This window comes from Cucumis melo, chromosome 7 (genome assembly GCF_025177605.1).
Source record: "Cucumis melo cultivar AY chromosome 7, USDA_Cmelo_AY_1.0, whole genome shotgun sequence".
Classification (NCBI taxonomy): domain Eukaryota; kingdom Viridiplantae; phylum Streptophyta; class Magnoliopsida; order Cucurbitales; family Cucurbitaceae; genus Cucumis; species Cucumis melo.
Genome location: NC_066863.1, coordinates 15170106 through 15185492, shown reverse-complemented (window position 1 = coordinate 15185492; position 15387 = coordinate 15170106). Strand labels below are relative to the sequence as shown.

General features: G+C 36.3%; 1 protein-coding gene across 1 annotated transcript; it reads left to right on the top strand.

Annotated features, from left to right (window-relative positions):
• Positions 1-7476: 7476 nt before the first annotated feature.
• LOC127150383 (uncharacterized) lies at positions 7477-7836 on the top strand. The gene has a single exon (XM_051088088.1). The coding sequence runs from the start codon at positions 7477-7479 to the stop codon at positions 7834-7836; it is 360 nt and encodes a 119-aa protein (XP_050944045.1).
• Positions 7837-15387: the final 7551 nt, after the last annotated feature.

Genomic DNA, 15387 nt, shown 5'->3' with positions numbered 1-15387 from the left:
CTCGTGAAATCGGTAAATTTTGAGGTACACTTCATGTATGTGTTTGACTAGCTGTGTTTAACTAGCCTAGGATCCGCTGTGTTTTGTTGCATGTATAATAGTTTATATACTAGATTGGCAAGTTCATCACATGAAAGGTTTAAGCAGAGTCGACAGATACAGGTACAGAAAAGCGTTGTTCGTCGGCTTCACGCCATCTTTTGGTCTAAGGTAGCAGGTAGTCCGGGAGGGGGTGTGACAGTCTAGTTTGATGGTGATATAGTGTCTTTCAACATTTTTGATGATGTAAAGTCCTCTAATAATCATGTTTCATTGTGTGCACTTGATACTTTAGAATGATTAGAGACACTAGAAGAGCACAATAAATTTAATAAGCTTATTGATCAAGCAACTTTAGAATATGTTGATAACGAATTTGATAAGAACAAACCTAGTAACGATGATCTCTCTATCTTCCTTGTCTTTGTTACTAGTGTAAATGATGAGCATGTCCTTGTTGATAATCTTGCAACAATGGACAACATGCTCTAGATAATTATTTTGCATTTAGTAATGACTATGATCTAGGAAGAAACATTTAATAATGATGATGAGCACACCTTGAAAGGCATTGATATTGAAAATGACCTTAGCACAAGCCTTATTGAAATTTCTTATGAACTTTATGATGATTTTTTTTAAATGACAATGGTGCAAGTGATAAACCTACTTTAGATTTTGATGTTGACTTTACACATGATCTTAATTTTGAGATTTTAGATCGATTTAATAATGATTTTATTCATGAGAACTTTGATGAAAGATTTGACATGATTGACAATTATCTAGATAATCATGATGATAGAATTTTATTATATGAGTTTTGATCATTGATGAATTTGTTAATAAATTTGTTGACAATGATGTCTATCATGATCTTGATAAGATTGATACATTATCAATTAATTTTGATTTTAATGAATTCTACACTGAATATGATAAACTCTTTATCTTTGATGGCAATGATGAGATTATTAATAAGGAAGAATTCATTTTTTGTTGGAATTTGCGTCCTAAAACTACTTTGTTATTTGATTCAATAGATTTTATTATTGAATGCTATAATCTTAAAACCAATAAGTTAAGGTCCCGAAGCTATTTTACTGAGTTTGTCAAATACACTTGAACTTTATGTAGAGACATAAACATGGATTAAGTTCAAGTTAATAACCTAAATAGTCTGTAGTGTATGAATAAGGTGGACGCCTTATTCTGGATAAACACTATGGATGTGGCCCGCATCGTAGTTAGTACAAACGATGTAATCCTAAATCGTTCATGTAGAGACATGGGAGTGAGGGAATCCTATGTAAATGGTTTGCATAAGACCGAAACCACGAAATAATCACTTTTTGTTATAACATCGTAAACTATAAATTGACTATTTCAATTATGATGACCTAGGTAACTTGATATTAATTTTGAGCTAACTATGAACTTTTGTTCATTCGGTAGTATCCTTAGATCTGCATAGGCTTAGATCTGCATAGGTGAGGGCAGCTCATCATTGTTGGCCCAATAAGCCTCCCATTTCAAGGATAAGACCGAGTGGATAGCTAGGGACATAGGGTGCAAGACGGAATTCACTTCTACCCATTTCTGAGATAGTAGGTAGGTTGTTCTCTTAAGGACTAAATCCAAGTCTTGAACAAGGGGTCCCACCTTCTCATTGGCCTGAGAAGGATTCAGGTTTATAGGTTGGACCTTAAACCAATTGTTCAATAGTGGATCAGTGGGTCTTAAGGAGCAAGATGTAATCTTGGGGGTAAAACGGTATTTTGACCCAGCCAAGATTACGAACAACCTGTGAAGGATTAACTTACTCATCATGGTTATATCAGGTGGACAGAAATATATCTATAGTGAGGGGAGTGCAACTAAGAGTTTTTAGTGGAATGACTCTTTAGTTAACGAATGTTGATTAAGCTTGGTCTAAAAGAGTTTGGCCAGTTAATCTTGAATCATTGGAGCCCATGATCTATAAGTCCATTAGGTTCCCCTACTAGCTCATATGGATTCAACTAAGAACAATATGTTGAAGTAACTTGAATTGTTCGAATTAAGAAGAGAGAGAAACCGACAAATATATATGATATAAGTCGGTAATATAAACTTTAAGTTTTGTGTTTAAATTTGATTTAAATAAATATGAATATAAATTCATATTTAGAAGCTTGGAAAGTTTTGAAATGGTCAAAGTTGTAAAAGTCAACTTGTTGATTTTTAACTTTGAGAAAAAAAACTTTGACCGGATTTATATTCAAATATGATTTGAATTATAAAAATGAATGTGGGTTCATTCTCGGGAGATTAGAATTAGTCAAGACGGGTAAAATAGTAAAAAGTCAAAAAAATTGACTTTTGACTAAGAAAAGTCAAAGTTTGACTTTGACTTAATTGGTCAAATGACCAAAATGCCCCTTTGACTAATTACTTAATTAATTAAAAGTTAATAGGGAATGTGGTAGCATATTGTGATATAGAAGCCACTAATTTCATTAAGAGTTAATGAATTAATTAGGTGTTGAGATTATATGAAATAATTTGTATGCAATTTGCATGTAAGTTTCATATATAAACTTCTGATTACAGAATGAGAAAGGATTATGTTTTCACTGAAAAAATCACCTAAACGATACACCTCATTCTTTACTCTCTAAGATTTGCTTCACAAATCCGAGTCCCACAACTCCGTTCTTGGTCCTGAGATTAGTAGGTCAACTTAGTGGTTGTCCTTGCTCTTGATTTTCAGGCAAGAAGAAGCTTTGGATCGAAGAAGAAGTTCAGAACTATAAAAGGTAAATTCATGTTTACCATTTATGCTCTTCGTTTAGGTCCATCGCATAGTACATGCATGTCAACTTCTAAATCGTTTAGATGCATATAGAGTAAAGCATGATCCTTTTATTTCGCTGCAGCATGCCTCTTGTTGTTTTTCCCTTCATTTTTATCTTTGATAACAATTGCCAAGTTGAGCATGAAAAGTTCTTATTCAAATTCCATAAGAATAATCAATTTTCTTCTCCACTTAATAATCTTGCTTTCAATTCCATATCCTTTAAATTTCATGATCCCCTCGTTGATTACATTTGTTGTAAAAAAATAATCTTTAAATAAAAAGTTACGTCTTTTACATGAATAGAGGATTGAACTAAACTTTCTTCCTCTCAACTTGCTTAACTTTTTTCTTGATATAATAAATTGTCACCTTCTTGCTTCCACTAACCATGTCTACTTTATGCATAAGCAAGGAAAGACAAGAACAACAAAAATGAAAGGAGGAACTAAACCACTCATCATCGATCTTGGATGAGTCGATGAAAGAACGGTTGAGCAATTGACCTTAAAAAGTTGCATTTCCTAGAGGCACCCATGCGCCAAATTTTAATGTTTTCCTTAATTTTCGTCTTTCTTTTTCTTTTTTCTTTTGCTTTCTAATTTCTAGCTTTTACTTTGTAATAAAACTAAGAAAACTTCCTTTCTTTTTACAAGAATAAACTTTTCTCAAAGTGAACACACGCATACAAATAAGGAATTCAAATGCTTTCCCCATGCAAGCTTTCTACCAAGCAAATATCAAGAAATCAACATCCAGGGGAGTACACTGTTCCCCTTTCATTTCTCTTTCACTTTTTCTTTGCTTCTCAAAAGCTTTGAGGACAAAGCAATTTTTAAGTAGGGGTGGGTAGCATATTTCTTGGTACTTAGCTTGCATGTGTATGAATATGAATATGGGGTAAAAATTTTTCAAAATTGCATATCTACCCAACACTTGAGCTGAGCTCAAGTTTGTGAATTGTTATATTCTGGATATATCTGTGATTATAAATATGTTGAAAATAAGATGCTATCTTTTTTTTAAGCCCCTTTTTAGCTATACCATATTGATATATATGCTTGATTGAGGAAATGGTATGTAGTGATTGAATGATTGCATGTATAATACAATAAGTGCATGGATACATTTCTAGCATTGTCTTCTTGATTGCGTTATTAGGATATGTCTATGATACACTTAGTCCAAATCTAGCCTAGATAGAGTTCGAAAAAGGATAGGAGCTACTCTTTAGAAGTTTAGAAGGTTTTAACACTTTTATCTTGTTAACAATGGAAACTTCTTGTCTAGCCACAACGAACTAGATCCCTTTAGAAAGGATTAGACATTGATAAAACTTGTTGTCACTATGAAAGAAGCAGTCAAACTTAGAAACTAAGTTTAAAACCATAGAAAGGTTAGCCCAGCAAGGCCTAGTTACCAAATGCATACAAAAGAAAGAAAAGAGAGACTTGCAAAAAAAAAAAAAAAAAGAAGGGGTAAGGCAATCAACAGCTAAAAAAACATGCAATATGCATTAAAAACAAAAAGCTCATAAAAAAATAGTGAGAAGTCGGGTAGGTTAAGTAAAATGTGTTGAGTTTCCTAACTATCAGAACTTTTGGGGGAAAACTTCACTTTTGACCTAAGTAAAACTAGACAACCTTCTCTTAGCGTTCTAAACATAGCATCTAGTTTGACAAGGACTTTGAAAATAGGGAGAATCCTTCCCAATCCATAAGTAGGGAAAAACAAGTCTAAAGTATCTTTGATATTTTCGAAGCATGTCTAGCGTCTAAGTAACAAAACTTGAGCGTCTTCCAAAACATGCTTGTTTTGGACAAACTTAGTCAAACCCCAACCTTAATTGATAACTTGTAATCTCTTTGATAATTTGAACTAAGTTTCAGCATAGGTTTGGGTAGACTATTAATGCATTGAGTAACGCCACTAGGTTGACTGGTTAGAAATGCATCACCCATATAATTGCATGAACGTTTGTTTTTATCTTAAGTTCATGTTTGCTTTCCATGCCTGCTACTTTACTATTTAATATTAGATTTTATTTTGCTCGGGACGAACAAAGCTTAAGTGGAGGGTATTTAAATATATGCTTTTGTATCGTCTTGAGTCTTAAAGCACAAATCAATGCGATTAGAGAATTAAACTGTTCTTTCATCGCCATGTCTAGAGATAAGTTCAATGTCCATTTTCATCATTTTACCATGACCACCTTACATCGCCAAGCACCTTAGTGTAATTAGTTAGAGTAAAAATATTGTGCATAACCTTTACTGTGTGACTTAGTGACACGATAAGACAATTAGGAGCTTAAATTCCCTGTGTTTGACCCTGGACTTACCAGGAAACCTCTTTTCGCTTACACATGGGAGATTGACATGCATATCTTTAGAAAGCTAGCAAAACATGAATAGGAATGCACCTTTTAACACACAACCTCATTCATTCACCTAAAAGTCAGCCACATAAAGCCTAACATGACAAATCCACGAAAAAACTTGTCCATATATTATATAACCAACATGTTTTTGGCACCGTTACTGGGGAATTTAATGTTTTTCCTTTTTAACTTAATGTGTGCGCTAATATCATGCAGAAGTTCTATTTCAGTCGAATCGTGCATTTTAGCCGAAGAGTGCGCGAACAGGTTTATGAGTGATAGTGGACAGCCATAATTCAGACTTGACCCTGAAATAGTATGAACGTTTTGGAGAAATAGAAGAGAAAGGCAGAGGTTAAACAGAGCGAATGACATTAACAATCAAAACAATCAGAATAACCCTACCCACCAAAATAACCAAAAACAAAATCCCACTTACTTGGCACATGGCCTAGATAGACCTATAAGGTTCTATGCCTCACCAAATTTGTATGATTTTAACCCCAGGATCGCCTACTTCGCATTTGGCGAGAACGCCAAGTTCGAAATCAAACCCATTATGTTCTAAATGATACATAATGCGGGGTAATTTGGAGGACACCCACACAAGGATCCACACAATATCACATTCGCAACTTCTACTCTATCTGTGCCTCTTTTAATATACCTGGAATATCGTGAGAGGATCTGTGTTTCACCTTGTTCCCATCCACATTAGGCGATAAGGCCAGATGATGGATAAACTCTCTCAATCAAAGACAAGCAACCACATTAGATGATTTAATAGAAATATTTATGAAGGAATTTTTCCCTCTCATCGAAAATGCAAGGAGAAGGCAAGACTTGATGACCTTCCAGCAAAGAGATAAAGAGAACCTGATAAACACGTGGAGAAGATTTAAGAGAATTAAAAAGGCATGTCCCATCATTGCATTCCTGAATGTGTTCTGATGGAGCAATTTTATTTTGGGCTACGTGAGGATACGCAACAGACCACTGATGTTGTATTCGTAGGTGGGATGCTTAGAAGCTCTTAAAACCAAAGAATGCGCTTGACGCTATGGCCAGCAATTGTCAGGAGTGGAAAGATGACAGATTTGGCTCATTGCAAGAAAGTAGAGGGACTAGAGAAAGGAACTGAGACAGGATTGAAGATGGAGCAAAGAAGAATACGATGGTGGGGTTTAAGATCAAGTTGCCGAAATGAACAAGCTTTTGCAATCCATGATGTTATTGCAAGTAAACGCCGTAGGAAGTTTTGTTCATGCGGTACAACAGGTGGTTGAATTAGGTTGTGTAAGATGTGGAGGCTCGCATAATACCGACACATGCCCACAAAATACGGAGACTGTCGCCTACTTAAGATTGACCTCTATTTGAACACTTACAATGCGGGGTGGAAGGATCACCCTAATTTTAGTTGGGGAGGTCAAGAGCAAGACACTTTAAAGGTGGTAGGGTAGCAAAGAAATCATTACGGCGAAGCACCTGGCTTTCGCCAAAGACAATATAATGATAGGCTACATCATTCAGCCTCACACCATCAACAAGCCAATAACCCTACTTCATCTTCATCCCAATCCATGGAAGCCCTACTCTGCAAATATATGCAAAGGAATTATGCCCTTCTATAGAGCCAAGTTTCATCAATAAAAAAAATCTAAAATTGCAGTTAGAGCAACTAGCCAGCGATTTCTCCGTTAGACTTAAGGGTCACTCCCAAGCAACACTGAAATGCCAAACCAAGCGAAAGGATCTTGAAAGAAAAAGTGTCAAGTAGTGACACTATGAAACGAAAGGAATTTGACCATCGTGAATCTAACTCTGAACGTAGAAATCCTACTTCTACATCTACTGCCAAGATTGGTAGCTCAAGTAACAATTCTATCCCTTCAAATTTCTCTTTAACGAATGATGTTTCTTCCTTGCAAAATAATAACGTACCAAACAAGGTAGAGAGCACGAGGCGAGATGAATAATGTGGCAAAGTGTCTAGGGGACAAGCTCAAACCTTCTGCCCTTTCCTTCATTTCCTGGTTGACTGAAGAAGAAGGGTGATGACCAACAATTTTACAAGTTTTTCGATGTTCTGAAGCAGCTTCTCATCAACATTCCATTTGTTGATGTGTTAGAGCAGATGCCTTCCTATGTCAAGTTTTAGAGCAAATGTCTTCCTATGTCAAGTTCCTGAGAGATATCTTGGTCAAGAAAAGAAGGATTAATGATTGTGAGATTAGTGGCTCTAACGCAAGCAACAAACGACGTCTTTAAGAATAGGATGCTAGAGAAGATGATAGACCTTGGTAGCTTCATGGTACCCTGCTTGATAGGCATCATGGATTTGGGTCATGCTATGTGTGACCTTAAAGCAAGCATCAATTTGATGCCTCTTTCTATCTTCATGAAATTAAAGATAGGGGAGATTCAACCAACTCACATGAGGCTCCAGTTTATTAACAGATCCATCGCCAAGTCAGAGGACAAGATTGAAGATGTTTTGGTGAAGGTGGATAAATTTTTATTTCCTGCCGACTTCATTATTCTAGATTACGAAGCTGATCGGGAGGTTCCATTCATTTAGGGGTGGCCATTCCTGTCTACTGGTCACGCCCTCATAGACGTCCACCAAGGGGAGTTGACAATGTGTTATAATGATGAAGAAGTTAAGTTTAATGTTGTCAACACGATGAAGTTCCCCACTGATGAAGAGAATTGTAGTGCGATAGAGCCCCTTGAATAGGTTTATTGCAAGGAAGAAGCCTACCATGAGCTATTTAGCACTGAAGAATTCTTTGAAGAAGAAGACCCAAGTTACATACTAGAAGAAGTAAACACCATGTCTCGTGAAAAGAAGTTTAAGTCTTTGGATCCGCAAACCAAAGGCAAGAAGAAGACAAAGCCATCAAGCGAGGAACTACTGGAGTTAAGCTCAAGCCTTTACTTAATCACTTGAAGTATGCATATTTGGGAGAGAATGACACTCTGCCAGTCATGATCTCTACTCACTTAGATGTCGCAGAAGAAAAGACGATATTGAATATGTTAAAACGCCACAAGAAGGCGATAGAATGGACCCTGGTAACCATCCAAGGCATAAGCCCATCCTATTGTATGCATAAGATCAGGTTGGAAAAGGATCAAGAGGGCACCATCAGTTTCAAGGGCGATTAAACCCCACGATGAAAGAAGTAGTCAAGAAAGAGATTATTAAGTGGCTTGATGCAAAGGTGTTTTATCCAATCGCAGAAAGTGAATGGGTTAGCCTAGTCCAATATGTTCCTAAGAAAGGCGAGATGACTGTTGTCGAGAATGAGAAGAATGAATTTATTCCACGCGAACAGTCAAGGGGTGGAAGATTTGTATGAATTACCACAAGCTAAATACGGCGACAAAGAAAGACCACTTTCCCCTACCTTTCATTGACCAAATGTTGTATAGGCTTGTTGGCAAGGAATTTTATTGCTTTCTGGATGGGTACTCTGGGTATAACCAGACCACGATTGCACTCGAAGATCAGTATAAGGTAACGTTTACTTGTCCTTATGGTACATTTGTATTTAGCTAAATGTCTTTCGACTTGTGCAATGCGCGGGTGACATTCCAGAGGTGCATGATGGTTATCTTTTCAGACTTCTTGGAGAGATCAGTTGAAATATTCATGGATGATTTTTCAGTATTTGAGGATTCCTTTAAAGAATGTCTGGACAGCTTAGAAGAAGTTTTAGAGAAATGTGAAGAGACACAACTCGTTTTAAACTGAGAGAAGTGTCACTTCATGGTCAAAGAGGGTATTGTGCTTGAGCACAAGATCTCCAACGCGGGATTAGAAGTAGACCCCATGAAGATTGATGTGGTGAGCAAGTTGTCGCCACCTTTAGAGTTAAACCATTGAAGAGCTTTTTGGGACACACTCGATTCTACAGAAGATTTATCAAAGGATTTTCCCAAATCACCAAACCTCTCAATAACCTGTTATGCACCAATCAACCATAACTTTGATGAGAAATGCAACCAATCGTTTCAAACTTTAAAAGACGTGTTGATCTCAGCGCTATCCTTATCACGTTAGATTGGTCACTACTTGTTATATAATCTATTCATAAGTTTCTTTTCGTGGATTTTTCATATTAGGCTCTAAGTGAACAACTTAAAGGCAAATGAATGAGGTTATACGTTAAAAAGTGCATTCCTATCCATACATTGCTAGCTTTCTAAAAACATGCATGTCGTGCAAGTTTTCCACTCTATCGCCCAAGTGTAAGTGAAGAGAGGTTTCCTGGTAAGTCAAGGTTGAACACAAGGAATTTGAGTTTCTACTTATCTTATCGCATCACTAAATCATGCGGTGTAACTATACATTAAAGATTATGCACAGTATATTCTCAATCTATTATTTACACTAGGTGCTTGGTGATGCAAGTGGCCATGGTAACATGATGAGAATGGAAATTGAACTTATCTCTAGGCGTAACGATGAAGGAATCATTTAATTATCTAAACTCGTTGAATTGTTCTTTAATACTTCAAGGCAATACAAAGCATATATTAACTCTGAATTAGGGCGAGCAACCTCTCCACGCTTTTGTTATACTTGCTCACGTTTCAGGATACAAATACACAAAGTTATGTTATGATTTATATTTGATCATCTTGAATGTGCTAGTAGTAACTTATCCTTAGTTAAGGCGGGCAACCTCTCGGTGCTATCATCACACACATTAGTCACTTGGTAATGTATGTAAAGGATGAGTTTGGCGATAAGATTGTATTGCTACAATCTTTTTGGCACCCGCTCAACTAAATTCTAGTTCTCACTTGTCAGGCGATTAAAATCTACATCATTGTTCTACTCTTGAATGTACAATGCTTAGATATCTGCGTTTAACTCAGGAAAGCTCATAGTACATACATTTTGCTCCACTAAATATTAAAAACACATTTCATTGCTAGCTAGCTAGTCAAACAAATTCAACATGAAAAGTTCAAGACATATGACAGAATAAAAGAAGAAATGCATTGCTTTAATAAAAATAACTTTAGGCCTCTCAGCCATTATGTACATCTTACAAAGCAATACAAGAAAAATATAAAATAAGTTGTTACATAGTAGAGTCTAATTTCTCATACTCTTTGGCTTTAATTTTTGCCTACTGATGAGGGAAAAGATGAAAGGGATAACTCTCTCTGTCTCTCTTGTTCTAAGCTCTCACCTAAAATTCAAGAAAAGGGAGAAGACGAACAATGTAAGAACTTACTCTCTGTCTGATTGTGTACATCTTGTTCTGAAGTAAGAGGCTCTATTTATAGGTGAGGCTTGATGTTGACAGGACATTCCAGGCGTCATTAACGGCTCTAAAAAGTTGCATTGGCACCACGTACACATCCTTTTGTTCTTTTTCTGACATTCGCGTCAACCAAATTTATTTGCTAGTGCATTATGTCACCTAGCTTGTACTATTTATCACCCATAGGTTAAGCACGTCTCCTCACATAATCATTATATCTCTGTGCGTCACGTGATTTTTTGTCTAAAATCTTGCTATTAGAGCACTTAAACGCAGTAAAATAGGGATAAGGTTCTTTTATATCATGCGATTCACATATTAATTAAATCATCTACTTTTTCCTCTATTTTCTTCTACTCTAATGCGATAAGACCTCATTATTTACCTAAAAGGCTACAATAACTTGTATTTCTACAAGTTATCACACCCCCAAATTTAAAATAATGCTTGTCCTCAAGCATCATCTCAGGATTTTAAACATGATTTCTTTTTGTGCACATCGTTAAACCTTTTAGAATTCTTTTCTAATCTATCTCGCACTCTGGCATTTCTTCTTTTCTTTACCTACTCTAAACTTTAAATATTTCTAGATTATAAACGCGACAAGCTTAAGTCTCAAAATATCCTTGTTCATTTTCGAAAAATCTTATTTTCCCTTTTTGTGAAATGATCGTAGTTTTCAAAAATTCTTAGTTCCTTCTTTTTCTCGCAACAAGTTATATTAACTAAATTATTTATTTACATTAGGCGTCGAGTGAAAATCATAGGTACTCTATGAATTCGTTCCTCTCTTCAACTATAATTCTTATCACCACTTATTTATTTACTCTCAGGTTTTGTTAAAGCTTTGTGTCTTATTACTTTTGATGAGAGGCAGCAACATAGAAGTTCTTATTTTAATTGAATTTAGAATAAACAAATGAGTTAGTTTTGTTTTACTTTGTTTTTTTTTAAGTAAAATTTTAATTTCGAAAAGGAAGGGTTCTTTGATCTTTCGAAAGCTTTGACTCAGACCTTGCACACTCTAAAATTTGGAGTCTCGCAAGGTCCTCATTATGAAAAAAAAAATGAATGATAAGATGAACTTGAAAAAAATTTACAAAAGATGGTTGAGGTAAAGCTTACTCGCCTAAAGATTACAAGAATTATTTACTAAGATCATTTCTGTGGGGAAAGTGTCATCGCTAGGTACAAGTTAAATTACACTTAGCATAAATTTCATCATGAAAGTTATCCTTGCGTTGAACAAGAGAAAGCAAGCAAAGAATGCATAAATGAGGCGCGAGTCAAGAGAAAGTAAATCGCATGAATAAAGAGAAAGAGGCTTTATAAATATTTGATTAATAAATGCGAGAAGTTCAATAATAAAGGAAAAATACAAAAACTCCAAAATAACATCCGAAACTTAGTTCTCTAGGCGAGGATCAGGTTCACTAGGAGTATGATCTATTAGCTAAATGGGGGGGAGGGGATTGGTGCAATCAACTCTAGCGCAATAACAAGCTATGGAAATCATTGTACTGCATCCATATACTCGATTTGTGTTGCAAATTGACTATCATGTCGCTCTGCAATATGTTGCGATGGGTTAGAGTAAGCAATCCATTAAACTGGTTAAGTTGGTCAGGGTAGAGGAGACTTGTGAGACCATGGAGTTAAGGTTGGAGACTGCGGCTTTTAAGTCTTGCACTTGAGTGTTAAGGCTACCGATTTGTTCCTTCACCGCCACGTTCTCCAAAAGCACTTCCTTACAAGCCGCATTCATGGGTTTTGTGATTATATTATGGAGTACATCGAAAAATTCACCTTTCTTCTCTGCAAGGGATTTTTAATCTACTTATGCTTCTTCCACTGAATTTGTCTTGCCTGCATCTTCCTCGGTAGGGATTTCTTGGAAGAGTGGGTCATAAACAGTCAATGGAAGATCAGGGTCAACTGGTGCCATATCCTCTGTCGCCTTCTCTGTCTCTACTTACCCTTTTGATAAGTTTACAACGGGGACATTCAAATCTATGTGCTTAGGGTCCAAGTTGATGATTGGTGATTTTATGGGTGCATGGTTGGGTGACACAGATGATTGTCGTAGAGGAGAGCCTTGTGAAGTTTGGAATTTAGGAGAAAGGGGATGGCTATCATGAGAGTGGGATGGAGAAGGGGAATGGATATGTGAGGGATGTGAGAGGTTGATCTTTGAAGAAACGGTCAGGCAAGGACTGTGCTAATTGAGGAAGATGGGAGATTTAGGCGGTAAGGGAGATTTGGGTGGTGGAGGATCAAAACTTTATTCGCGAGGTAGTGGAAGGGGATTATCAATTTCTTCACGAGGAAGAGGTGGATTATCTTCAAAAGGTAGATAGGAAGAAGGTATTATGTCATCTGAGCGGTTGGATTCGGCGGGAGAGTCATTGTCAAGGACCCTTTTGTTTATGAGTTTTCTTCGCTTCTTTCACAGAGGGTTCTTGATAGGTTGGTCATCTTTGGTTGGGTCAAACTTTACCTCTGAGGTTAATGGAGGTGAAGTATTAGCATCATCATCAATGTCACTTTGTTGCCTTTGTGCCTTCTGGTGGTGTTCTTCCTCTTTGTTTTGATGAAGGGTTCGTGTACGATTGAGGCCCACCAGGTTACATTTGCCTCCCACCATATCAGTTTGGGGGTATCTTGCGAGGGTGGACAAGTATTTCAGAGACAACTTCTCCACCATTGTTGGGAACGACTTGGCGCCTTTAAGGTTCCTCATCTAGCCAAGGAAAGCCTGATTCATCACATAACCGAAATCAAACGACAACTTCGCCATAATGCAATAAAGGAGTAGTGTGCACTCAATTGGGACTGTACTATTACTCGTTGGTTTACGACAACAACTTGCTTGTTTATTATTGCAGACTTAGTAAGGTAAACTATATGTCAATTAACATTGCGTGTCATTGATTCAAGATCATTGCATGCAAAATGCTCCTTATGAATCTCTTCATTATATTAAAGCTAAGTCCTTGTCGTGTACAAGTTTTCCAATTGCTTGCCTAAGTATAAGCAAAACAATAGGTTTATCTGGATGATTCAGAGTCGAACATAGAGAGTTTATATCAACAATTAGTTCTAGGATTTACTCATCAATTAGGTGGTACAAAAGAATAATGAATAATGAATAAATGAATGTAAGTGGAACTAAAACTGTAATGCCCCAAAATAAGATAACTTTAAATTTAATTACCTTAAGTTTAATTTTAATTTTGTTAAAATTATTTTGGGTGTTAATTGAGTTATTTTAAAGGAATGGTGAAATAATTATATTAAGTATAATATAATTATTAAAGATTAGTATATTATGGAATTTGAGAAGATAAAAGTGATGATGTGAATGAGGAGAGAGAAATATTTGATTTTTATTTTGGAGAAAAAATAAAATAAGGAAGAAAGGAATGATGTGATTGGATAATAAATGAAGAGAGAATGTGAGAATTATTTTGGGAAAAGAATAAGGAAAAAGAAAAGAAAAATAATAATAATTTTATTATTATTATTATTTCTTAAATAGGTCTCGAGTTACGTGTGTCACTATTCCCTTTCTTCTTCATTGTGAAACCCTAGTTCACCTTCACCAAAACCCTAGCCGCTAATCAACATATATCACTGTCGCCTTGCTCGTCTCTACAGCATGTCCACTCGTCAGTTTCCTTCGTCTGTCGCAAGCTGCCCGCTTTGTTCAACGATTCAATATCTTCTCTGTCATTCCATCAATCCCTCCATCGCGCTTCACCGATCTCTCCTCCGTTGTCCCCTTTCAAGTGTCGCAATCTGTTCGCATCCGTCGCATTGGCCACCATTTGTGAGCCACCATCCGAGCCATCCATTCTTTCGTCGAAGCCCCCATTCGTCTGAGTCGTGGGTGTGTAAGCAGGCCGCTTTCTTCATGAGCCTAGTCGTGAACACAATCAGCCGAGCCACACACAAACGAAAATGCAAAGCCATCAAGTCGACCTCTTCTATTGAGTCGTGTGAGTCACTTTCCTCTTGTTAGCCAAGCCACTAGTGAGCCAAGTTGAGTCACTTTCCTATTTTTTGTAATTTTTTATGAGTGTTTGATTGGGTTTTAGGTATGCGTATCAAATATTAATTTTGGATTCTAAATAATTTAATTTTGAATTAAATTGGATTATTTTTCATGAAGGATTGGTTAGATCAAATTGGGAAATTGTGCTGTAGAATTTTCCTAAACCGAGGATAAATTGGAGTCAACTTCAATTTTGGGTAAGTTAAATTAAATAGATTTTGGGTCTTTAAAAAACATTAATTTATTATTTTAGTTATTGGGTTCCCTCTGTTCTATTTAGGACAAATTATTTGGAGAGTGCTAACTATTGTTGTTAAGACATAAATTTTATTAAGGTAATCTCAAGGTAAGAAATTCTCTTACTAGACCCTCGTACTAAAGTTAAGAGTTTGCATGTGATTTCTCTATTATGCATTGATGTAGCTAAAATGCATAATGTATTAATGATGTATGTTGATGACTGAGTTTTGTTGATGATGATGACTGATTTATGTTAATGATGATGTACGAAATATTAATCCCATGATTGAGAGTGTTATGACTAATATTCATGCAATGTTCATGATGTTATAATGTGCTACATGTTATAGATTGGGTGTCCCTCGGGATCACCATCTTTTTATGACTATGTGGTCCGACGGAATCACTACTCTATCTTGAGATGTTATGTACATGAGTGATTCGACGGGATCATTTATAGTCTGATTGTCTTAAGTGTTTCTTCAGGTTCACTAAAGACCAGTTTGTCCTAGGTGTTCCTTCGGGTTCACTGAAGACCAGTTTGTCCTAGGTG

Bases quoted from the DNA above. Each gene is read 5' to 3' on its own strand.
- LOC127150383 (XM_051088088.1), top strand. From the start codon at position 7,477: ATGATTGTGAGATTAGTGGCTCTAACGCAAGCAACAAACGACGTCTTT.